Source organism: Ornithodoros turicata, chromosome 1, assembly GCF_037126465.1.
Source record: "Ornithodoros turicata isolate Travis chromosome 1, ASM3712646v1, whole genome shotgun sequence".
NCBI lineage: Eukaryota > Metazoa > Arthropoda > Arachnida > Ixodida > Argasidae > Ornithodoros > Ornithodoros turicata.
Window position 1 is genome coordinate 103,164,098 of NC_088201.1, and position 27,439 is coordinate 103,191,536.

Below are 27,439 nucleotides of genomic sequence, written 5' to 3' on the forward strand. Positions count from 1 at the left end.
GGTCTAACGCCGGTGGGTATTCGGCCCATTAGTATTAGACTTACTTTGTAGCTTGAAGAGAAGGCCAAGATACTTGGGCAGTGCACCTTGATGCGTTGCCACCCTCAAGGAAGTCAATTGTTTGGTGTCGCACACTGTCCACAGTTTTGATCGTTTCCCACAGGCGCCCTTTATCTTCAGTTGTGGCGCATGCTCGGAGGAACTGATCAAAATACATAACAAAGCATCACAAATTGCAACCTGCAATGACGAATGGATTATATATGTAAGATATGTTGCTGCATATACAGTATTGTTTTCCACATTTCATGGATTGTTTGCATAACTGCCCATGCTCTTTTCGTTGCCCATTAGCTCGACACTAGGCAACCATGACCACACTGCGCTTCTGACATACGCAACGGGAACCTTTTATCCTTCCATATACACTCCGCAAGTAGGTTTCTGCGCAGCAGGAGAGAACGAGGGTGTAAAATGACGCGCGCGGTGGCGTGCCGCGCTCCCGTCCGCCGCTGCCTCCACCGCTTCACGTGCGAACGCCATAAAGGTAAACCGCAGGAAGTGCTCCATAGGTTCCGTGTGTTCTCCTCTTTGGTTGCGGTGCGGTGTTACATACCTGCCGTATGTATGTCTGCACTTCGTCGCACCTGAATGGAACTGTCACTTCAGGAAAACACACGGCTGCCTCGACGTTGGGAGAACGCGATTAACTGTAGCTGCTACCGAGTAACGGACACCCAAGATCCGTGCAGCCACCACATCGACACAAACGGTATTCTATGAACGGAAAAGTTTCACGAGAAACAGAAAGCGTTGAAACATTGTTCACCACCGAGGCTTTGCCTTCGCGGGGGAAGCAAAGAAGAGCAACCCAGCAGGGCGCAGTTTCGCATGCTGTTTTACGTGTATGCAGTGGTCCCATAGAAGTAGCAACGGCTAATAATAGTGATGGTCTCGCTTTTACCAGAATTGAGCCCCAGGACTGCCCATTCGGGCACCTCTGGCAGAATGTCAGACTCCTGTTGCCCCTGTCCGTCTCATGAGGTCATTGATCCTGTACATACCTCACCTCCACCCTTCTTTTTTTTCTGCTATAAGCGTGGTGATGCCGACTCGCTTGTGACCAACACCGGCAAGCCCCTCCCGTCACCTTGCATTCTCATAAGATGCAACCCTACAAACCATACGTGCAAACTTACAATGCAAACAAACGCAGAATCAAGGGAGCAACCTTACGAATCCCAACGGTTCCCCACACTGTGCCCATGAGAGCCAAGAAGTTCGAAAGGGTCGTCTCGTTTCAGATCGGCGTTCTAATGATCGCCGTGAGTAGTAGGGCATTAGGTCCAACAACGCCGTCCCTTTTCTAATCCAGCACCAGGAATTCTATTCTAATCTAAGCCAAAACAATCCAGTTCTAAGCCAGCACAAGCCAATTCCAAAGCCATCTGATTGGCCACCATTAGCTAGCACCAGCTCCGGTGGCGCAGCGGTAACGCGTGCGCTTGGAGACTGGGAGGTCCGCGGTTCGAATCCGCGGGCCGGCTGTGCCGTCTGGGGTTTTTCCTGGGTTTCCCTCAGATGTGTAATAGGCGTATGCCGGCACAGTTCCCCTGACGTCGGCCCATGGACGCACCTCCCCCCGAGCGGATTCCGCTCGATCTTCCACTTCACCCTTTCCTCTCCTCCTCTCCACCACCTTTCCCTTCCCGAGAAACATGCCGCCTAATCAGGCAGGCAGACCTCTCGGGTTCCTCCCAACGATACTCCTCCTCCTCCTCCTCCCGCCACCATTAGCTCCGCCCACTTCACGTTGATTGGTCCGCGCCAAGCCTACTGATCGTTGATTGGTCAATCGTAGCTCCACCCTTTATGCTAATTAGTTGCTTAGCTCCGCCCACTTCACGCTGATTGGCCCATGCTAAGCCTACTGATTGCTTGACTCTGCCCCTTTATGCTAATTACTTGGCTCCTTCATACTGATTGGTGCGCGCCGATCGCTGAGGTCCACCCCTAATTAACCGGCTCCGCTGATTGGTCCTACTGATCACTCTCCCAGACTTTCTAAGCCCTCTGATTGGCCGTCCCCAATCTAAGCCTATCGATTGGCTCTCGTTCTAAGCCCACTGATTAAGCCCGCTTCATTAGCGCCCGCCCGCTCGGCAGCGACCCCGCTGTGGCTTTATCTCAGATGTCCAAACTTACCTCGTGGTGCAACTGGCTCCACCTACTTCATGCTGATTGGTCCATTCTAAGCCTACGGACTTCTAAGCCGGTCCACGCTAAGCCTGCTGATCATTCTCCCAGCGCTCTGATTGGTCGTCCCCAGTCTAAGCCTACCAATTGGCCCTCGCTGGCCCGTTCTCAGTCCACTGGCACCAGATGGCGCAACTCTTTACTGACTCCATCCACTTCATGCTGATTGGTCCGTTCTAAGCCTACTGACTTCTAAGCCGAACCACGCTAAGCCTACTGATTGGGCCTTCACACCGATTGGTTCATTATAAGCCTACCGATGGCTGGCCCCTGATTGGTCCACGCTACTTACCTTGTGGCGCAACTCTTTACGGCTGGCCCCTTACGGCCTGGCGCTACCTTATGGCTGGCCCCGATTAGTCCATGCTAAGCCTACTGAACAGTGATTGGCCTGTCTAGCAGGAGTAACAGAACTAGCCTGTCGCTCCTAAACCACAATGCATCAGATTCAGACAAGACACGACAATTGTTGATTTCAACCTTTATTTGGTACAACAGCCTCCCTTGGGTCCAGGTGTGGGTTGGCTCAGCTGCATCAGAGAGCTCATTAGTCCTGGTCACCTCTTGGGCTCATTGATAACTCAGCTCCCTCGATAGACACCAACTGCTATTGGTTCATCTAACTACAAGTGGTTCTGCTCATTGGCCCATCTGACTACAAGCCTCTCATTGGTCACTTAAGTCTAGAGCTCCCTAACAGGTTCGAACTGCACTTCAACTCATCGCTAGACCCAACTGCTACTCCTAGATGATAGATTTAGCCTGGGGCTGGTGGGCTCCAACTACTATCAGCCCATGCCTCCATCCGGCTGGTCACTCTTTCACAATGAAGCTTTTTCACATGCTCTGACGGCACCGAAGAAGGTTCCCTACACATACAATAGCCGCTTGTGATTGCCCTCTTTGCAAAGATGGACAGCTGCGACACGAGTGTGAAAAAAAAAGTCAATTTCATTGATTTCTATCCAACTGGTTCATACTTCTAGAGAGGGAGCCTTTGAAGTCTGAACAGCTTACATGCCGCCTCCTCCTGCTGTTCACATAGCCACAGTTGCTAATGAAAAAAAAAAAAAAACGTGTTTAGGGTACACATCTCAAAACACACTCTACACGAGTAAAGTTCGTTTCCCTTGGGTCATGCGTGGGTTAGGTCAAGCCCACCCCTGGGGACAAGCTTAGGGTCATTTTCTGTGTGTGCTTTGGAGTTCAACCTAAAAATTGTTTCAATCAAGCAGAACTGCAAATGATGCAATGGAGCGCGTCCATTCTTAGAGCGAATTTTGTGACAGAACAAAAAAAAAAACATTTCAATGTGTATTAAACAAAGTGCAAAAAAACTCATTGTGATGCTAATCAGGGAAGCCTGCACGCGTTCGAAATAAGCAGGAAGAAGCACATGATCGAGATAACATCGATAGTGGATGCTGTACAGAGAAGCAGGTTTGAGAGAAAAACAATTTGAATGATCAATAAACCCTAGAGAGCTTGGGCCTGTTTTTATTTTAGACAGCGCGCGTTCAACACACGAAATTAACTAAATTAAGCAGAATGGCAAAAGCATAGTGGCGCTATGTGGTGAAGCTCAAGAGACAATGACGCTCCAACGCTTATTAAACAATGCTATGCAGTGAAGGTTCGCACGTACTCAAGCTTAAAAAAAAGAAGACTCAACCCAAGCTGAGTTGAAGAAACACAATTTCACATTGCTTCCCTCAGAATATTCTGTTCAAACATAGCCAGCGTATATTTCACGCGACAGAGCTCGTACGCAGAGCACAACTGGAAGCAGCCTTAGAAATGTAAGTTCAGGGCACAACGTCCCAATATGAACGAGTTCATCTCGGAAAAAATGCGCTCACCTTCGCAGACGGGCAAAAAGATTTACGAGCACCATGCAGCAATATCTCAAACATAAATTTCCAGCGGCGCGTGGACACTTCTCGCGATTTTAGCCAGCAGTTTTAGACAGTGCACTTCAACATAAGATATTAATTAAATCAAGCAAAAAGCATAGTGATGCTATGTCGTGACTGACGCTCCAACGCTTATTAAACAAATTGGTTGGTGCTATGCACGCACGTACTCAACTCAAGCTGAGTATGAAGAAACACAATTTGAGATTGCTCTCTCCCAGAACATCCCGTCAGTCGCACCTCCGCGTTCCTTCTCTATACTGGAAGCGCGAATGTTAGAAATATTAAGATCGTCGCACTATGAACAAGTTCATGTCATCAAAAAAATTGGCTTACCTCATCACACCGGTATATGACGCACGTAGATTCTTGTCGCGCGACGCGCTACAGCAGGGCAGGGAAACACGGGCGCGTGGACAGCTCGCACGATTTCAGCCTGCCCGCGCACACCTCACAACATTCGCCGACACACCAAAATGCCGCACACCTTCCTGGTTCACCCCACCGCATGTCGGCAAATTACCGTGCCAACCGCGCAGCACACTAGACAGCCGGAACACAGGCGCGTAATATACCTCTCGGGTTGGGGCCATCTGTTTTATATCAATGCTCGCTCGTTTCCGCAAGGTTGCAAGTCCGAGAAATTGGGTCAGCTTAAGGATGAGGCCACGTTCGGGCCATCTGTTTAATATTAAAACGCACTTCCACCCGTCCCGGCGGGCCCTAGCGAAAAAAAAATGTTGCGTATGTTTCAAGGTGGTGTAAGCACATTTCGCTTTCTCTGAGAAATTGGGTCACCTTGAGGATGAGTCGGCTGGATGTTGGGGCCACCTGTTTTATATCAAAGCTCACAGTTTGAAGATCGTAAATCATGTTTTCGGATTCCTCGAAGCCGCGCCTATTAAAACCAAAAGTAAACTGTTCTGCTTGATGAGGCAAGTCTATCTGAAGAAAAATGTCTCTATGAGCCCGCGTCACCACCTGCTCATTGCCAAAACAAGCTTTCTGTAACCAAAAGGGTTCGCTTAAGCAGTTTCCAAGAAGCTCCTAGTCCTTCGAAGCTAACGGGCGCGCTGTTCCTGCGTGATTGTGTGAACAAAATCGCACCACCCTCCAAGGGCGCATTTGAGTTCCATCCGTCGGTCGACTCTGGGTCAAGCGCACGATGAAGAAGATGAGGAAAGTTCTCATTTTCAGTGCATTCGGTGTGCGTAGGAACTGAGAAGTCGTCTGTTTTCGAAAAGCTGGATAAACCCAGTGATGGGAGCATTGTTCCGGAGAACGAAAAACTGGACGTGTTGGACTTACGCAAGGTCGACACGGGGAGGCGGTATAGGTGGAACTCCTGATGGAAAGCTTTAAACGCGTTTTAAGCGATTCACAGATGAAGAGTTGCAAGAAATGCTTGCATTACTGGATCTGAAACTAGAGAAGAGACTCATGGATGGATCGCCCGAAATCATGTTTGCTCACACGAAGTGACGCATCCCACGGAGACCAGCGAAAGTGTGCGCGTCTCATATGTAATCATCAGTAAAATAAGTATTTCCTGTTTTAACAGAAAAAAATGCTGTGTTGTGTGATGGAGAAGCTATATAGATAGGTGATAGGGAGAAGGATTATATAGCACATACTCATCGACTAAGCGAGTATAGTTTGTGGAGAGCGCCAGGCTATTTTAAAGCCATTTTATATCATATCCCAAACGTTCTGCGCGATCAAACAAGTCCGAGCATTATGGAAAGAAGAAAACCGTTTCACACATCACAGTGCGTGCGCGTTTCAGCGTGCTCAAACAAGTTCTGGCTATTAGTGAAAGAAGTTTTTTGGAGTTTTGGTTTCCCAGGCGGGTTCTGCATGATGTTTCCAGCGCATCAAGGAAAGCTGAACGAAGCCCACAGGAAAAAAACGACCAAGTGCAACCAACTCGAGACCGAAAATGCCGTGCTAAACTCGTTAGGACGCTGATGTTGCTACTGGCTCGCGCCCCGCAGAAACAGGTAGTTGCTCTCTGTGTCGTGCGCACAGGGCGATGTTAAACAACAACGTAAATTGTTCTGGGCGATCAAACAAGTCAGAGCATTATGCCTGCTCCCCTTATACAAATGACAAGCGTGCCATATCATAGCTTGTTTCAGCGTGCTCAAACAAGTTCTGGCTTTTGTGCAGTGTGGTGAGACGTGGGACTCGTATGATGGCGCAGATTTGTAAGAAACAGTGAAGAGATTCAAGGATAATCCTCCGACATGAGAAAAGTGATGAGCAGCGACTTGACAACCGCAAAAGTGCGAAGCCCCAGTGTGCCGTGTAAGGTGGATCAGTTCGTATGCAAGCGCATGCTGGCAGATTTACAACGCCTAAACAACTTCTTAAATGCACACGGAGAAGAGAGTGATTTTAGTGACATTTTGAGAGCTATTCCCGTGCAGAGTATACTCATAAAATAAGACAGTTTGTGAGATACAAGTTGGCACTGTTGGAGCGATATAGACACAGAGAACCCATCAACGAGACAATCATAAATGTCGGGTTTTCCATCCCTGTGGTGTGTGACTACTGGGAAAAGAAACACACGAGCTTGGACATTACCGTAGTCGAGGGAAAGGAACGTGTTGTCTCCACTTTAGAAGACGTCCTCGCTAAAGTGTTGTTAATACCGTGTTTACCACAAAAAATTTTTTCATAATCTTTATTGTTTGTGACATAAAGTTCGCACGAAATAAATGCGGGAATGAAGCAACTACTATATTTTTATGATATAAAACAAATCCCCCCCGCGAACGCGAACTACGCAGAGGTATTGTCACCCATTGAGTAGATACCTAGTGACAGCGCGAAATCTTCATTGGTTATGCACATTGAGATCATCCATAGATTTTTTATGCAAATAAACGTTTATTTGCCTGTACCGTTTCACCCAATCCTTGGAAATATAAACCGGCCGCTCACTTTGTAAATCATATAGCAACATTGATTCCACCGATAGACCAGCATGCGTAGCAGAAGGAGGGCTTGAAGGATATCTAGAGGTACGATGTCTTCGTAGCTCGACCTCTTTAGGACTTCATCGAGATATTTTGAATAGAAATGAGACTCCTTGTTTTCGCTCGATTACGTAGTACATGCGTAAGACCTTGTCCACGGCGCTGTCTATCCTGTCATCTGCGCTCAATCTTTTGTTGATGAAAGCTTCATATATTCCTTCCGGCACTTCCTGTTCAGGTATTCATTGGAAGAAGGCTGCTACAACATCGAGGACCACACGTCCTACAGAAAATGTGCTTTTTGTCAGTTCTGTGAAGAGAGGCCGGGGGCAAGAAATCGATTTACCCCTTCTGCTATCAAACACCATACTGCGTCGATGTGCTATATCTCGAATGGTGTGCGGTGGGAGCTCAAATTGCATCGCATGTTGCCTTTTTACAGATATAGAGGGAGAGTATTTTCGCACCACTTCCATCAGGCTTGGAAAGTACCTTATTCCCCATACTTTGTTTTAGGGTTACTCCACATGTGGTTATAAAGATACGCGATGTCAAACGCCCGCGTTGCAATTAAAAAAAAATCAATCGAATGAGGTAGGCTGGACGTTCGAAACCATCTGTTCATGCATTCAAAAATCTTTTGTGCGGACGAAAGAGCTTTATTTTACTTGAGGATTACACAGTTTCACTCGATCTTTGGGGGACAGCCATCCGCTTCGTACATGATACGACAGCATTCATTCCAGTGGTAAACTAAGACGTGCAGCAGATGGAGAGCTTGAAGAAAATCTATGCCCACGATGTCTGTGTAGCAGTATCTCTTTAGGACTTCGTCCAGATCGCGTGATATCATGAATAGGTTCGCATCTCCTTTTTCTAGCTCAATTTCGTGGTATACTCGTAGGATCTCGTCCATAGCATCGTCTACCCTATTGATGGTGGTGAATCTTTTCCTGATGAAAGCTTCATAGAGCCCCTGCTGTACTGCATCTTCCGGAATCCAACCGAAAAACGCCGTCACAACATTGAGGACCGTTCGCCCTACTAAAATAATGCTTTTGATTAGACGATGAGGATAAAACAATCGCAATACCTTTTCTAATTCAGCTGTCGATTTCCATAGTGTGTGCTGGGTGAGTGGTGGGAGCTCAAGTGCAACACCCTTTGGGATACGATATAGAAGTCTTCTAACGTGGAGACAACACGTTCCTTTCCCTCGACGACGGTAATGTCCAAGCTGGTGTGGTTCTTTTTCCAGTAGTCACGCACCACAGGGATGGAAAACCCGGCGTTTATGATTGTTTCGTTGATGGGTTCTCCGTTTCTATATCGCTCCAACATTGCCAACTTGTACCTCACAAACTGTCTTCTTTTATGAGTACTCCGCACGGGAATAGCTCTCAAAATGTCATTAAAATTACTCTCTTCTCCGTGTCCATTTAAAAAGTTGTTTAGGCGTTGTAAATCCGCCAGCATGCGTTTACATACGAACTGATCCATCTTACACGGCACACTCGGCCTTCGCACTCTTGCAGTTGACAAGTCGCTGCTCATCACTTTTCTGATGTCGGAGGATCATCCTTGAATCTCTTCAGTGTTTCTTACAAATCTGCACCATCATACCAGTCCCACGTCTACCAGAACGCACAAAAGCCAGAACTTCTTTGAGCATGCTGAAATAAGCTATGATATGGCACGCCCGTCATTTGTATAAGGGGAGCAGGCATAATGCTCTGACTTGTTTGATCGCGCAGAACAATTTACGTTGTTGTAGAACATCGCCCTGTGCGCACGACACAGAGAGCAACTACCTGTTTCTGCGGGGCGAAAGCCAGCAGCAACATCAGCGTCCTAACGAGTTTAGCGCGGCATTTTCGGTCTCGAGTTGGTTGCACTTGGTCGTTTTTCTCCTGTGGGCTTCGTTCAGCTTTCCCTGATGCGCTGGAAACACCATGTAGGACCCGCCTGGGAAACCAAAGCTTCAAAAAACTTCTTTCACTAATAGCAGGAACTTGTTCGACCACGCTGAAACGCGCACGCACCGTGATATGTGAAACGGGTTTCTTCTGTCCATAATGCTCGGACTTGTTTGATCGCGCAGAACGTTTGGGATATGATATAAAATGGCTTTAAAATAGCGTGGCGCTCTCCACAAACTATACTCGCTTAGTCGATGAGTACGTGCTATATAATCCTTCTCCCTATCACCTATCTATATAGCTTCTCCATCACACAACACAGCATTTTTTTCTCTCAAATCAGGAAATACTTTTTATTTTACTGATGATTACATATGAGACGCGCGCACTTTCGCTGGTCTAGGTTGGATGCGTAACTTCGTGTGAGTAAATATGATTTCGGGCGATCCATCCACGAGTCTCTTCTCTAGTTTCAAATCCGGTAATTCAAGCATTTCTTGCAACTCTTCATCTGTGAATCGCTTAAAACGCGTTTATCGCTTTCCATCAGGAGTTCCACCTATACCGCCTCCCCGTGTCGACTTTGCGTAAGTCCAACACGTCCAGCTTTTCGTTCTCTGGAACAATGCTCCCATCACTGGGTTTATCCAGCTTTTCGAAAACAGACGACTTCTCAGTTTCTACGCACACCGAATGAACTGAAAATGAGAACTTTCCTCATCTTCGTCATTGCGCTCTTGACCGAAAGTCGACCGACGGATGGAACTCAAATGCGCCCTTGGAAGGTGGTGCGATTTTGTTTACACAATCACGCAGGAACGGCCCGTGATGCGCGCGCACGTTTGGTGTGTCGGCGCATGTTGTGAGGTGTGCGCGGGCAGGCTGAAATCGTGCGAGCTGTCCACGTGCCCGTGTTTCCCTACCCTGCTGTAGCGCGACAAGAATGTACGTGCGTCATATACTGGTGTGATGAGGTAAGCCAATTTTTTTGATGACATGAACTTGTTCATAGTGCGACGATCTTGATATTTCTAACATTCGTGCTTCTAGTATAGAGAAGGAACGCGGAGGTGCGACTGCACGGGATGTTCTGGGAGAGAGCAATCTGAAATTGTGTTTCTTCATATTCAGCTTGAGTTGAGTAAATACGTGCATAGCACCAACCAATTTGTTTTATAAGCGTTGGAGCGTCAGTCACGACATAGCATCACTATGCTTTTTGCTTGATTTAATTAATATCTTATGTTGAAGTGCACTGTCTAAAACTGCTGGCTAAAATCGCGAGAGCTGTCCATGCGCCGCTGGAAATTTATGTTTGAGATATTGCTGCATGGTGCTCGTAAATCTTTGTGCCGGTCTGCGAAGGTGAGCGCATTTTTTCCGAGATGAACTCGTTCATAGTGGGACGTTGTGCCCTGAACTTATATTTCTAAGGGTGCTTCCAGTTGTGCTCTGCATACGAGCTGTGTCGCGTGAAATATATGCTGGCTATGTTTGAACAGAATATTCTGAGGGGAGCAATGTGAAATTGTGTTTCTTCAACTCAGCTTGGGTTGAGTCTTCTTTTTTTTAAGCTTGAGTACGTGCGAACCTTCACTGCATAGCATTGTTTAATAAGCGTTGGAGCGTCAGTGTGTCTTGAGCTTCACCACATAGCGCCACTATGCTTTTGCCATTCTGCTTAATTGAGTTAATTTTGTGTGTTGAACGCGCGCTGTCTAAAATAAAAACAGGCCCAAGCTCTCTAGGGTTTATTGATCATTCAAATTGTTTTTCTCTCAAACCAGCTTCTCTGCACAGTATCCACTATCGATGTTTTCTCGATCATGTGCTTCTTCCTGCTTATTTCGAACGCGTGCTGGCTTCCCTGATTAGCATCACGATGAGTTTTTTTGCACTTTGTTTAATACACATTGAAATGTTTTTTTTTGTTCTGTCACAAAATTCGCTCTCAAGAATGAACGCACTCCATTGCATCATTTGCAGTTCTGCTTGATTGAAACAATTTTTAGGTTGAGCTCCAAAGCACACACAGAAAACGACCCTAAGCTTGTTCGCAGGGGTGGGCTTGACCTAACGCACGCATGCAACCAGGTGAAGCCAACTTTACTCGTGTAGAGTGTGTTTTGAGATGTGTACCCTAAACACGTTTTTTTTTTATTTCCCATTAGCAACTGTGGCTATGTGAACAGCAGGAGGCGGCGGCATGTAAGCTGTTCAGACTTCAATGGCTGGCTCTCTCGAAGTATGAACCAGTTGGATAGAAATGAGTCACCAATGAAATTGACTTTTTTTTCACACTCACGTCGCAGCTGTCCATCTTTGCAAAGAGAGCAATCACAACCGGCTACTGTATGTGTAGGGAACCTTCTTCGGTGTCGTCAGAGCATGTGAAAAAGTTTCATTGTGAACGAGCAAGCAGCTGGATGGAGGCATGGGCCGATAGCAGTTGGAGCCCCAGGCTAAAAGTTCCAATATCCCACAGTTAAACTTATATTATCTCATCTAGAGATTAGAGGGAGTAGCAGTTGGGTCTAGCAATGAGTGGAAGTGCAGTTCGAACCTGTTAGGCAGCTCTAGACATAAGTGACCAATGAGAGGCTTGTACTGAGATGGGCCAATGAGCACAACCACTTGTAGTTAGATGAACCAATAGCAGTTGGTGTCTATCGAGGGAGCTGAGTGACCAATGAGCGCTAGAGATGACCAGGACTAATGATCTTTCTGATGCAGCTGTACCAACCCACAGCTGGACCAGGAGGCTGTTGTACCAAATAAAGGTTGAAATCAACTATTGTCGTGTCTTGTCTGAATCCGCTGCATTGGGTTTAAGAGCGACAGGCTAGCCAATCACTGTTAAGTAGGCTTAATGTGGACCCATCGGGGCCAGCCATCGGTAGGCTTCGGTGTGAAGGGCCAATCAGTAGGCTTAGCGTGGTTTGACTTAGAAGTCTGGATCAGTAGGACCAATCAGCATGAAGTGGGTGGAGCCAGTAAAGAGTTGCGCCATCTGGTGCCAGTGGACTTAGAATGTGCCAGCGAGGGCCAATTAGTAGGCTTAGACTGGGGACAACCAATCAGAGCGCTGGGAGAGTGATCAGCAGGCTTAGCGTGGACCGGCTTAGAAGTCAGTAGGCTTAGAATGAACCAATCAGCATGAGGTAGGTGGAGCCAGTTGCACCACGAGGTAAGTTTGGACATCTGAGATAAAGCCACAGCGGGGTAGCTGCTCCGCGGGCGGGCGCTAATGAAGGCTATGTTCAGTGGGCTTAATCAGTGGGCATAGAACGAGGGCCAGTCGATAGGCTTAGATTAGGGACGGCCAATCAGAGGGCATAGAAAGTCTGGGAGAGTGATCAGTAGGACCAATCAGCGGAGCCGGTTAATTAGGGGTGGAGCTCAGCGATCGGTGCACACCAATCAGTGTGAAGGAGCCAAGTAATTAGCATAAAGGGGTAGAGTCAACCAATCAGCAGGCTTAGCATGGGCCAATCAGTGTGAAGTGGGCAGAGCTAAGCAACTAATTAGCATAAAGGGTGGAGCTACGATTGACCAATCAACGATCAGTAGGCTTGGCACGGACCAATCAACGATCAGTAGGCTTGGCGCGGACCAATCAACGTGAAGTGGGCGGAGCTAATGGCGGCCAATCAGATGGCTTTAGAATTGGCTTGTGTTGGCTTAGAACTGGATTGTTTTGGCTGAGAACTGGATTTTGGCTTAGAATTGGATTAGAACATAATTCCTGGAACTGGATTAGAAAAAGGACGTCGTTGTTGGACCTAATGCCCTACTACTGTTGTGGCGGGAGACAAAGTAGTGCGCGCCTGTTTTTAGGGCAATGGCGTGATGTGGGCAAGCATTGCTGCTTCTCGCATCCTACAGCTGGCAATACAACAATACTTAAAATACACTTGGAAACCAAATTGCTTGGCTCGTAAATGCAATGGTGCTACCAGGACAGTGGAGCAACACAGCCAGCGAGACCATGGTCCTCTCTCTGAATTGCGCTGCTGGCGGTGGTGATAAATTGCGTCGTGCCCACACACTGTTACACTAGTTGTCCCGTTTATCCAGCTCGTATGCGCCATGGCGCACCCAGATCCCCAGTAAAAAAGAGAAAACAAAGGGAAGGACGCTAACCCCCTGGAAGCCGATGCGCGGTACATGCTAGTATTCACTGATGGATATGACGACGAGAGTTCCAGATATATCCCAGGCCTCAGCGTATCGTGGCATGGGAAACGGCATCATTACCCAGTGTCCTCCACGACTGTAGGATACATCGCTGTACCGCATGCAGCTACTTCAGTATACTCAAGGTAGACTGATCTAGAAAAGTACGAACCCAATGTCTCAGAGCATACCGGCACACTGTTCCAGAAGAATGAGTGTGCCTTGTGTAGCCTCAGTGGCAATGATGTGCCATTTAGGGAAGGTTTCCGAATAGTTTTGTTCTGGCACATCCCATGCGCACTAATTTGCCTACAGTGTATTCCCTCACACGTCAGAATCAGCGACAATGAACACGTCGATCGTCGAATCCGTCCCCACCTCAGGCCAGTATTAATAATAGACATATGGTTGTTAGATAACTACTTCAATCCGAACACTCCGGAATCTGGGACATTATTTTTAATCTTCGACATGCCTATCATGGGTCCCCCAACACACGCTTCACTGGATGTGACCCAGTTCAGCTTTTGTCAGGGCACTAAGTTACTGCTAGATGCAAACCCTCAACCTTGGGGCCCTTAGACGGACACTTTTTTATTGCTGTGACGAACCATACAAACTAAAAAAGTGCCCGTCTAAGGACCGAAATCATGTATTTCGTCACTAAACGACAGGGACCAATCTCAAAAAGACATAGTTCGTAGCTTTAGGAGGTCACTCGCCCCAGCACAGTAGAAGGTTCTTGAGTACATCATACATATTCGTACACATACTGCATTGGAAAACAAGTTCTTCTATTCACGGAAATATTTTCTAATAACGCTTTTGAAGAATCTTAGCCGTTCCAAATCAATTCCATTCAAACGTTGCGGAAGTGTCTGCTGAATCATTTGTGCCATCATATGATGTTTTGAAACCCCCGACACTCCATTCGTGCTTCTAAAGGTCTGCTAATGAAATCTTTCAAGAAATGCCACATACCTACTGCTACTTCTCTATAGGCGAACCATAGCTTATAATCGTACATGCGATGTATAGGGATAAGCTCTTGCTTTCAAACAACCCATTTGTTGCGCAGTAACATGTCAAAACTTCCACGATACGGATAATTTTTCTGAATTTTAAAAATATCGTGTAAGGCACCTTTGCTCGTAGTACGCTATACGAGAAATAAATGGTGGCTTTACCAGCTGGACCGCAGCAGTCAAGGTAAATAGCATGCAAAACCAGGTAAAGATTAGTTCGAACGCGTTAGACTCACCTTCACTGCAGGGTAGAGCTTAACACCATTGGCACGGCATACATCCAGATTACTTGGAACGGCGCAGTCGATGACTGCGACGCGTACCACTCTGCTCCAGCCTACATGGAGAAGGAACCACGTTTTGTTTATAATGGGAATCACGTATGAAAAGGAAACAAACCGCCCACTGGGGTTATTTGCGGTTTTATTAGATAGATGACCCAAAGATCGTGTAGGTAGATTTACACGCATTAGATTGAAGTGATTTGCACGTAAGGGGCGTCAGACTATTTTTGTGGCGACGCAGTGCACGGGCCGCAGGCTAGGACTGCGGGTAATTTTGCGCACCTGGAGTTCTTTCAACATGCGACGGAAATCCCCGACACACGGTGTCGGAAGTAATTTTTACCTCGCCGACACCGCTGCCATCCAAGGTAGGCTTCGCGTATTCGTTTGCGAGCTATCCCGATTTAAGTCGTCCTCTTGAGCAACTAATGACTGAGAAATCGTGTATGAGTGCCATTATTAGGGAGCGAAGAAACACTACTCCGTAATTTGGGTATAGAGAATAAAATTACACTCGCTTCGACATTTTTTCGTCATTTTTTTCACAAGTACAGTTTTGATGGAGCAGCATTTCCCAGGGACTGGGCCTTTTGGAAGGTATCTAAGCTACTCTAAGGACGTACAAAAGAGAGGGAGCTGATCGGCTCGAATCCTACTGTGCTGCTAGCTGAGGTTTTTCCTGGGTTTCCCGGCAGTCTTTCCAGGCGGATGTTGGCAGAGTTTCCCTGAGGTCGGCCCGGCACGCGTACTCTCCACTCTGAATGGCCCTCCATTCCAACCTGCTGTTCTGTCCACCTATACCCACGTCAGTGAGCTCCTCATAGCCACAGATGGCTCGCGGTACTAACGTGTAAGAAGTGAACAGCGAAAATAAGAGAAAGTATCGAAGAGAGGCTTATGTGAGTGGGTGAACAGATGCACATGTGCTGTTAGCTACCTGCCAACCAACATCTGAGTTATGCCAATGGGATTTTGGTTGTTCGATAAAGCGAGATATGGAGTAGATGACGATCTGTATTACGGGCACACTTGCACACGAACTGATTACTTCCAGTCTCCTGCCAGCCGCCCGGATGATGACGTGATCCAGATTGAAGATGGTTCTGAACAAGACTAAAAACGGAACGTACGGTGCTCCCTCACAGATTACAACACCCTGTACACAGAAAAATAACAGTTCTTCGGCAGTTCTTCGTAGTGCAAGAACTTTTCTCCTGTTCTTGAACAGCAGATTAAAGGTGAAGAATGCTGACAAGCCGAAGTTCATATTCGAACAGTTATTTTTCTGTGTGATAGACAAAGAATATATTCTACATAAAAAAAAAGTTATTAGATGGCAACGAGAAGCCCTTCCATTGGATCAGAGAAAGAAAGACGCTCTGAGACTCAGCAAACAAGTATAGCAAAACAACAACTTTGTTTTGAGATTATGAGTGGGGAATTTCTTCACACCAGGGGCGGTACTCCACCCCGTTGCTGGTGGTGATGTGGGGAATGAAATAATCAGCCCCGTCACAATAAGGATCGAAGCCATATGGTGTCAAAAAAAAAAGATCAAAACAGCTTTGAAGGCAGAGCGTTGGGCTGGATTTGGCCATGTACCAAGCAACTATGTGAGAGACAGGGGGCAAGAGTCCAGCTCGTTAAAGGAGCATGGAAAGGAAATTTGAATGGTTAAAAACCGTATTTAATTTGTCAAGCAGCGTGTAAAAATCATTCTCGTAAAATATTTCAGCTGAACAATGTTTTGTTACAGAGCAATTCAATTTATAAAATCGCTCCCATGGCGGGAGGCTCGCACACTCGAGCCACAAGCCACTCCCCTTTTACTGTGACGTCAATCGTTAGAAGTGCTCTCATTCGCTACGGAAAAGTGGTCTGCTTCGGACATGGCATGCTCATTGTAGACAGCGGTTCATTACGTTCTGTTGGTTAGAGGCATGGAACAGGTGCAAACGAACAATAACACATTACGCTGACAACGGCAACGCGATCGTGTGTCTTATAGTCATTGCTTTTGTTTATTATATACATCTCCAACAAACGAAGAGTGCCAGCGTCTCACATGAGGCGATACCCAGGTTTGCGGTTCGTGCTGTTCGCGAAGCGAGGCAACGTGACGTGGCTCACCATGCCCAGCAATTCGGGACAAAACGTAAAGCAGGCTTCACCTGATACTGCTACCATAGAAGCCATGTATTAGGAATAGAAAATCGCGTGCAGCACGCTCCGTTGTTGCTGCTTTGCATGTGTTCTCTAGTGGGACGTTGCCTGTGTCATAGCGAAACATTTAGTGCAAGTTTCGTTAACGAATATTGGGTTCTTCGAAGTTCCATTTTGGTTCAAAATTTCCGACCTGTAAAGGAGGCTTCACGAGATACACTGAAGCTTTGGTTGAGGCCCTCAACCAGGTGAGTTAACGCAAATACACCACGCATTTTGCAAGAAACGCGTGAGTTGAATGCTCTGCAAGGTATATTTAAACAGGTAGCGTAACTCCCATAGGCCCTTGTGTCTTCAGAATGACGCCATGATAGAGACGGTCAGCGCCATCCATCCGTTGCGCGGACTACTACGATTGTAAATAAATGACGTCAGAGACAACGCCACTAGTATGAATAATAAGTAGTGCATAATTATCCATGCACGTTTACATTGGCCCTGCCCACTTCGCTTGCCTTGTATTCCCTTTTCCGCGCCCAGTCAACAATACCAGACGATAACACAGAAAAATAAAGCATATCAGATTTAATGAATCATATATATTCCAAATACATAGTTATCACAGATTTTGACAACTCCTAACAAAAACGCATCGTGATGACCATAGAGAAATTAGGAAGGCTCACATAAGGCCCATTTCTCACCTAGAGCTATACGTATACCTAGTGCTTAGACGTTTGCATTTATTCAATAAGTGGCCGTTATAGGTCCATTGCAACAGAACACGATATCGTTGGTACACAGTTGGTTCCTACTAACACTCACACCATCATGCCCGCTCGTCCCATCTTTTCACGAAATCTTTTTTTCGCGGGCCCAGCAACATGGGGTATATTGTATTCATCTGTTCACTCGTGTTAATCTTGGTTTACAGCACGGAGATGTGAACGTCGCTTGCTGTTTAACCTAAAGAGTGTAGGAACTCCGTATTACAATGCACGGACACACGGTACGGATACAGAGACGCACGGATAAACAGACCCAACTGTGACACATGCGCGAAGGAGCAGGATACGGAAATGTACTGGAGTCGTAGATGATCTCTTATATGTGCACGAGCGGGGCAACAGAAAGCTTTTTGTACGTTGAAATTATGAATATCCTATTAGTACACACACAAGCCACGCCCATGTTGTAAAGTTTTTTCTGTTTACAACCGTACCTCTACTGTCAACACCCAGGATCGCTCGCGCCTCTTGAAGGTGGCCTTGCCGATGGGTCTGATTTGGTATTTTCGCTTGTTTTCGCTACCAGTTTAGATATACCTTGTGCTCTGTACGGTATCTCAAACACCCTACAAGACAGATAAGTTCGAAGAATTTGTTGCGCACGCAAAAATAAAACTAATTCCTTGCTGTCACGAGACTCTTGCTTCGATGCACGAAGCTTGTGAGGGGATCTGAGGCCACTGGCGTGCCAGGCAATGCAGGCAACATCTACCTATCGCCGAGGAATGCGCGCATTGAAAATCGAAAGGCGCGTGTTGTGCGCTGTTGTTCTTATGGCAATGCCTTTAAATACTGATTTGTGGGTGAATATTGTCAGGTTCCTTTAAGGTTCCAAACTTTTCCGGTCGGTTTGTTTGGGAGCCCCCTTCGATGGGGGGGGGGGGGGGGTCCTCTGCACACTTCTGCATAAACTTCGCGTGGTCCAAATGCCGCTTGCATGAATTGGAAATATGGAACTGGTGCAGCTCCTCCTATAACCCGAAGTCCTGAATAGGCTGTAAAAAGGCCAACGAAAATCAGGTGAGAAGATGTTGATATTCAAAGGGTATTGGTAACATCCCTAGCAACGAACATCTGTTTCCAAAGTCCCGAACGTACAGATCATCCTCGCCTAGGTCCTTTAATCTTCTTTATGCCATCTCACTTCAAACAGCCATCATTGCGTGTGGATGACTTTGGTTGGGCTACTGTGATATGCGCATTTCAGATGGTTTTTTTTTCTCTGTTTGGTTGGTAACAGGTATTACCCAACATTTATGTATAATTTGTCATCTATTGTCCATCCTCCCGTCTCATTCCTACAAACCTGACATCATGCTGCTGCACAAAAAAGAAAGAAGGAAAGCTTTGCAGACATAGTATGTCCGCAATTGGTAGAAGCGGAAGACCAGCTGTCCAGCACCGGACCATACTCCGTAAAAGTCAAGCACAACTCCATTTGTTGTTGAGTATACGGTCAGTGTAGTGCAGTGCACATTTCAAGCAATTTTCGTTGAAACATTTATTTGCATAAAGGTGGCATTAGGCGCTTTTACAGCACCCTGCTGTGTGTGATCAAGAAGCTCCAAGTGCGTTTACAATGCGTTGTGATAGATGCGAAAGATGTCATCTTTAGTTCACCAGTAAAATAGCAATGAGAAAACATACAACGCCCTCGTACAGTTATCACATTATCGCTACTTCAGAGACACGTAAGAGGGAAGCAACGCTTCTTCTGACACTTCCAAATCACACAATATCTTCTTTTTTATCTTCAGATTTATCTAACCACAGTTGAAGCACACGGATCTCAAGCAATCTAAGCTATGTGAGCACCTGCTGTACAACACCTGCGGTCTGTGCATCAGCATCGTGATAATAGTGTGACGACGAGAATGAGGACTCATCGCACGCGACTCATGTCACGCGCGTTATCATTCTGTCATTAAATCATTACCATCCTGACGCTGTGCCTCTCGCAACATTTGGTGGAGGTGCGACGAGAGGAAGAGACCGCCACCCGTGCCAGAGAACGTCTTCGTCCTCTCACGCTCGCCTATTACCCGTGACAATACCATGTAAAGGTTTATTTTAAGCTCTCTACGAAGAGCGGCCGGAACTTCAGAGATACATATTACATGATAAGCCAATTGCACTGCTTCTTTGAAACGGGTGACATCACAATACTAAGCTTGGATTTGATAACTTCCTTTATCGTATCGTTTTCGTAGAATTCTTCCGATGTACTAAAACACACGATTTACTGCATAAGTGCAAGTAGTGCATAAAACATAAAGATAGCTACAGAAGATGCGCAGTCATCTCCATTTTTTTTCTTTTAAAAATCAATCAATCATACGCAGTCAGAGACAAGGGACTACAGACACGCAACAACTGCTTACTAATAACTGGACGCGGCCTTCAATGCTCTTGTCAATTTTATTGTGAAATCTGGACTAGAAACCCTATACTAGACGGTGCGTGGACATTACTATGATCCTTGAGGTGAACGGCGCGCTCCGTCCTGCGTGGTCGCGGTCGTGACGCTCGCCGCGGTGCGGGTGCGCTCGCACCTTCTGTGGTGCGATCGTACCGTTTCGGGGGGAAGGGGGGGGGGGGGTTGCAACCTCTCCTTGTTATGTCAACAACCAACAACAAGAACACTGAAATTTCAGTACGCAAAGGAAGCTAAGACAGAAAATCACAAAAATATTAAACAAGAAATGTAGCTGGGGCTGCGTTGTTGGATGTACGATATAATGTTGCGATGTACGTTGAGGAACAGCCCTTGGTCTGTTGCTCAACGTACATCCGTGTGCACTTCAGCGTGCGTCATGGAATTCACGGAAATGTGGTTGCTTCAACCTGAAGAGAGAAAAAAACGATATTGTGGCGATTCGGGGGCGTCAGAGGCATCGCTGCTTCCCTCTTACGTGTCTCTGAAGTACCGATAAGCGATAACTGTACGAGGGCATTGTTTGTTTTCTCATCGATATTGTACTGGACACGGTTTCATCACAGCACGTGGTATAGACTCGTGAAGCTTCTTCATTGTATACAGCAGGGTGCAGTAAAAGCGTCTCGATGTCATCTTTATGTGAGGAGATGTTTAAACGAAAATTGTTGGAACTGTGCGCTGCACTACGGTGACCGTATATACCCAACAAATGGAGTTGTACTTGACTTTTACGGATTAAACTCTGCTGCTGGACAGTTGGTCCTCCGCTTGATGTACTGCTTGGGACAAAAGTTTACGCAACACCATGGTGTCGTAACTCTCAATTCGAGCGACAGCTGTGCAGCAAACAGGAGCGGACACACACACTGCCATGGATAGGATATAGCCGGTCACTCGTCTCTTATTCAATCTCTTCCTGACAGTTAACAGAGGGCCGCTTCGACGAAGAAATACGCCAGCGCCGTGTTCCGTAAACGGTTACCAGAACCTGCACCAATTGTTCATGTCTGAAATGCTTTCTTCTTTCTTTTCTTTTGCGTGCAGAGCAACAGGGTGTCCGGCTTGACAAAGTGAGACGTGATGACGGACATTGGATGACGAAGGACACATAAACAACTGTTTGATTTTTTTTGTGTGTGTTAATTCCGTGTTAGCGCCGCGAAGCAACTGTGGCTATGAGCGGAGTACAGAGTTGGCAAGTGGAGAGAGGACAGCAGGAAGTAGCGGGGCGTTTGTATTCGTCCTGGGCCAACTTCAGAGGGAACTGTGCCGACATTCGTATGGAAAGTCTGTCGGAAAACCCAGGGAGAACCTCAGACATTACAGTCGGTAACGGGATTCGAACCCGCGGAAATCCCAGCCACAATGTCACGGTAGTTGGCATATAAATAAATATTGGTTCATACACGTTACCAACCAAAGAGAGCAAAAACGACCCGAAACGCGCGTATAGCCAAGTAGCGCAAACAAAAAGTCATCCATACGCAAATATGGCTACGTAAATCAGTTGTTTCAAGGACGAATCATAAAGGACAAAGGTGGCGAGGCCGGCTCTGTAGTTCGGGGACTTTGGAAACAGATGTTCGTAACTGGGATGTTACCATTACCGTTTGAATATCGAGCATTATTTGTGCATTAGCATTATTAGCGGTATTTGGAGCACGCGAAGTTGATGCGTAAGTGTGCAGAGGAACCACCCACGTTATGGATTCCCAAGTGGAGCTCCCTCAACCAGCCCTGCTGAAAAGTTTGGAACCTCAAAGGAACCTGACAATATTCTCGCATAAATCTTCGTTTAACAGCATCGCGATAAGAAAAACAACAAACTACACGCGCTCTTCGATTTTCAATGCGCGCATCCCGCGGCGATAGGTAGATGATGCCTACTTTACGAGGCGAAAGGAATCAACTTAGTGCTATAATATCGGCCTCTGTGATAGTTTACCATCGCTCATATCACGATATTCCTTGCATGCGCGCCACTGACCTCAGACCTCATCCCAAGCTCCGTGCATCGAAGCAAGAGTCTGGTGACAGCAAGGATATTAGTTTTATTTTTGCGTGCGCAACAAATTCTGCGAACTTATCTGTCTTGTAGGGTGTTTGAGATGCCGTACAGAGCATTCAACTCACGCGTTTCTTGCAAAATGCGTGGTGTATTTGCGTTAACTCACCTGGTTGAGGGCCTCAACCAAAGCTTCAGTGTATCTCGTGAAGCCTCCTTTACAGGTCGGAAATTTTGAACCAAAATGGAACTTCGAAGAACCCAATATTCGTTAACGAAACTTGCACTAAATGTTTCGCTATGACACAGGCAACGTCCCACTAGAGAACAAATGCAAAGCAGCAACAACGGAGCGTGCTGCACGCGATTTTCTATTCCTAATACATGGCTTTTATGGTATCAGATGAAGCCTGATTTACGTTTTGTCCCGAATTGCTGGGCATGCCTGGTATTCGTTCCTGGAAAACAAGACAAACAAAGTGCGCTCTTTCTGTTTGCAACTTATTGAACTAGTTCAACGATAGCAACTTCCACTCGCACCGCACCTGCACGTCCCCATTCCCTTTTGGAGGAGTGCTGACCTCAATCCACAATCGAGTTCCCGATTTCCTCGCACTCCGTATCTTTGCCGTGCAACCGAAAAGAATCGTAGAAAGTTCACTAGTGGCAGACTTATCAGAAGCCATATTCTGTAAAAAAATATAATAATAAGGCAGTCGTTTCTGATGCGCATGCGTCTCGCGGCAGAACAACGCGCGCGAAAGGCGCCCGCCGTCACCTTGACAGTTGTCTGTGTCAGATCGCAGCCGAGGTCACCTGCGAGCCCTAGGAGTGGACGCAACGTACAACGTCACATCGTGACGGAGGTGCCCGCCATTTGTCACGTGTCTTCCACAAGAGTAGGAGAGAGCTCTCTGCACTGGTGAGAATCAATGGACTGCTGCGCGCGATATTTTTCTGCTACTCCTATATTTCTTGCGTGAAAACGTTATTTAGTGATCGGACATTCCATCACGATCAGAAACTTTTTTTTTCTCGGTCCTAGACTGCTCCTTTAAGGGATCCGGAGAGTACGATTCGGGAAGGTTGGTAGAGTGAATTAATAAGAATATGATCTAGATCTTCTGCAGCACCGCAGTGATAATATCAGGGAGAGTCGACTTGTCTGAAGGGGTAACGCCACTAAACTGTAACGGCCACATCGAGTCGCATTCGATGGGCTTAATGTAGCGCCTTGACGGCAGGCGTTTCGTGTCACGCAGAAAGCCAGCGCTGGATCAACTCTTCTCAGCCTAAATGGGGGAGAATGCTAGTTGTCCGTTGGCGGGAAGTGAGTGGTGTCACGAGACGTTGAAGTATGGAATGACGGTCTCCTGTCAACAGCGCAATACTCGCCCGTCTCCGAGACGAGAGAGCTGCTTCTGCGGTGCTGTCGGACTGTTCATACCCCACGACACAACAATGGACTGGAACCCACTGCAGAACCAGCCTATGCCCTGCTTCGTACACAACGTGGTAAGCCATTAACACACCTGTCACTAGAGGTGCAGATGAGCCCCGTACGCCAGAATTGTCAATTGCTTGTAGTGCAAATTTTAAGTCAGTGAAAACTATCCATTCCCGCGGTCTAAAATCAATGATGTACCACAGAAAGAAATGGATGAAATTGAGTTCCGCAGCTGTTTATGACGTCGAATGCGAAAGGCTTCGTACCTGCACGACTCTTTCAGATGGTATTACGCAGAGTTCGAGGTGACTCGTTAGAAGTAACTCGTTACTGTAGCTTAGTTCCTTTTTTTGGTAACTTGTAACTCGGTACTTTTGCGCCGTGGTAACTTTTAGAGGAACTCGTTCCTTTTTCAGGTAACTTTGCCAGAGTAACTTAAGTTCCAAGTTACTTTTAACTCGCTTTTCACTCACGTCCACATATTTTCTTGCTTTCTCTCCGGTTCCTTCATGGCGTTTTTTGCCATGAAACGTGATATTCAATCAATGACAGTATTTTATTCAGGAAGTAAGAACCGCTGCCCATTGAAATGAAGCTGAATCAATATCCACCCACAGGGAGTAAGATACAAAGCGTTCAAATACACCTCTACCAGAGAAACGTCATCATCACATTGGTAGACAGATTGAAACCGAAACAAATCGGAAGGAGAGGGCTAGGTTCCACGAACGGGCACTTGTTCTCTGCCTCCCATTGAAAGAAAAGCAGGACCAAGTGCCGCGTCCCTTTAAGGGACCATATCGTAATCCCCTCAAGACCGTGGCTTTCGGGCGCGACCTTTTTCACCGGTAGCTTCGAGCGTAGTTCAATTCTACCAAATTTGTGGCGCTGTCGAACACTATTACGTCATTTGTTTACAAACGAGGAGAGGTCTATTGTTGGACATAAACGAAAAGATATAAGCGTGTTGCACTCCTCCGCAGGCAACTCAAGGTCCAACTCAACTGCTCATGCGCGCTGGACCTGCATAATGCAATTTTGTGTCCGAAGTAACTTGGAAGTAACTCGTTCTTTTTTTTAAGTAACTCAGTAACTGCGAGCTACGTTTCAGGCTGAAGAACTTCGTTATTAACTTAGTTATATTTTTCACACGGTAACTTAACTTGTAACGAGTTCTTTTTGACGGGTAACTTCTCAATCTATGGTATTACGAATGACGACGCAGACTTGCCATATCTGGATGCGCCACCTGCATATGCAGACGTGGAAAGTTCTCGTCTACCAGAGCATAAAAATGGGCTCGAAGGTCTTGAGGGGAAATTTGGTCTCATTGTTCCAGAAGGCTCGGAAGGCTTACGAATGCGGGTGGTACCGGCAGAGACAAGGGGGATACCGACGCTGTTATGCCCTTAGTGACGAAGCCAGCGATACTCTGGCGCGTCCTCTGCACCACTCGATATAGAAGTCGCTTTCAGGGCGGTACCGAATTTTCCTGAGTAGCGAGTGGAGGTGAATGTGCGCAAGCAAATGGAGGAAGTGCCGACCCGCTCCCCGTTCACGCAGAATCTCCATCGGGAGTTCACCTGCTTCAGCCATGACTTGAGGTGTTTGAGCAACTTGGCACTTCTTGGAACTCCAAGGCACCGACGAAGGCTTCGAGGAAACAATGTCCGAAGCGTATTTAATGATGTTGTGCAAATCCGGTGCAGGATTGGAAAGCTGTGAGCACTGTCGCCCACACCAAATTCATGTGAACTGCAAGAAAGGAGCGCTAATCATAGCCCCATACTGAGCCAGAAAAAAAAAGAATTGCAGGGAGCCAATGCCGCAGTTTGGTTTCAAGGTGCTTAATGTGGCGAGCCCAGCGCAGATCCGAGTCCATGAACGCGCAAAGGAAGCGGGACAGTCAGATCTGGCCCCGTTCTACACACGTATACAAATGGTGACCGTGACCAAACTTGACCGTGTCAACGTGACCGTGGAAGTTTTAATCGGAAAAACGTGTGCACCAAGCTGGTCTTTTAGGACATTATTTTCAAGATTGTGCTCGTTTAGCAGCATGATAAACCTGATCTTGGCTGCTCCACTACACACAGGTGACTTCACCCTATACCTAGCATCAACACTGTTCATCTTCAAAGTCGATCTCGTGATTTATTTTTCCCCTGCACGAAAACCGTGTGCGCGCGGCGTTGCATTAAAACAAGGAGCTATGTCAGGCTCCAGGATTTTGTACAGTTTCTGCTAGTTACGCACTCAAAAACGATGCCGACAGGACATGTATGTAGAGTACGCACATTTGTTACAGATTTGTTACATTTGTTACAGATTTTGCATGTGCGTTATTTGAGGAAACCGAACTGCAGTTATTTTACCAAGTATTCACTTGCATTTTTCTCGGTTTGGGGTTTTTCGACTTCTCCTCTTATTGCACACAGAGGTTCAATTATTTTTATCCGATGGTCTAGCTGTAAAACCCGCAGTTCTGTACATCAGGCCACGCGCTGTTGACCGCTTCAAAAGATCGGATGACGACGACGCGTTAAAGGGACGGCCTCGTACATCTGCCCACCTCATAAAGTGTGCCATTGGATTGCCCTTTATTGAAAATAGAATACTGCGAATTTACCCGACAAAGCACGTCACGGTTACTAAACAATCGAATGAAAGTGATAAAGATTGCAGAGCATACCGTGATCTGTGTTGGCAACAATGTGAACGACTACGTCGCCCTGTGGGAAAGTCCGTGATTGGATGCAGAAATCGTCAGCTTTTGCGCGCGCTAGTGCGGCGGCGTCAGCAGACGACTTTCAAAAGTGACTGGGGACCGCGGGAGCTCTAGCACATTTTCTTTTAGTTCTCAGGTGAAAGACGCACATTCTAAGAAGTGGCCTATTTTCTGGTTTAGAACAACTATGTAAATGCTGAGAGACAAGTTGAAAGTCACAGGCCAACCCCACGTACACTCACAAATCTGTAGTCGTCCCACATCGGCGCACGCGGTCGCATTATATATCTGACAAAAAATATACGCTTCCATTACACTCCTCGTTGCACACTGCTCATGTTTCGAAATGAAGTGTCGCTGACGACGTACATGGAGGAGGAGTGCGGTTTATTAAAGAACCCCATTAGATACTCGTGCAAAAACAACCCGTGGCTTTGCTTCCATCTATCCGATTATTAGCTACATTCGCGGAAACTCCACAGTCTATGCACGGACTAGATTCTCGACTCGCGGAGATATACGTCTGAGCGTCGCCATTTCGAGAGCAACGGGGACCCTATGGGGATTACTCAACCGAAGATCCTCCTGCAAGTTTCAACTGGGTCATTCCAGGCCAAATCACCCAAAGGTCGTGCTCGACCCCCTCAGTTTCGGTTGCAAAAATTATCATGGACTCCTTACTGCAAATAAAGATATTTTTCCCGAGGTTTTCGGCGCTATGTTGAACCGCTGTCGATTTAGGCGGTGTCAAAGTACGTCAGAATCGCGAAAACGATGTTGCGAAAAAAGTGACCTATCCAGCATGGTTTTGCATCTAGGTGGACGTTAGTGACACAGAATGAGAGAGCGTGGCTCTAACATTATGTCAATATCAAGTCCTTCCCTCGTGTTCCATTTTCGGCCAGCGAAACTGAGCAGCTTTTTGGCGCGATTTCTTACAACTTTGCGCCTTTGTAAGGGCACTTTTCACACAAGCTGGAAGGGCCAAAAAATGCAGAGTGTTCTGGCTCTTTCATACTTCAAAATCGCACGTTTTGAAGGCCGAGCACATAATACTTTTTGTTACATTTAATCCCAAATGTCGTACTTTTGGCAAAGTTGGTCGTTTTGAACGTCATTTTTGAAAATGAAGCTTTCGGCCGAGAAAAATCAAAATACATGGAGATGACAGATCAATATCTATACTAAAGCATATTAAAAAAATGAGAAGGTACTTTTTGATATTATTTACTTTTTGACATTATCACATTCCAATACTGGGCGCCACGAGGAAAGTTGTATAGCCCATGATAGTTACCACGACGGTAGTAGTAC

The 27,439-nt window shown here is 46.6% G+C and overlaps 1 protein-coding gene across 2 annotated transcripts in view; it reads right to left on the reverse strand.

The window, feature by feature from the left end:
• Positions 1-27,439, reverse strand: part of LOC135378525 (sulfhydryl oxidase 2-like) — a 78,509-nt gene that overhangs the window by 48,723 nt on the left and 2,347 nt on the right. For both annotated transcript variants that reach the window (XM_064611578.1, XM_064611577.1), the window contains exons 2-3: positions 14,510-14,610; positions 45-202 (exon numbers count right to left, since the gene is read on the reverse strand). In XM_064611578.1, the coding sequence (XP_064467648.1) occupies positions 45-202; positions 14,510-14,610 (259 nt within the window). The remainder of the gene's footprint in view (positions 1-44; positions 203-14,509; positions 14,611-27,439) is intronic.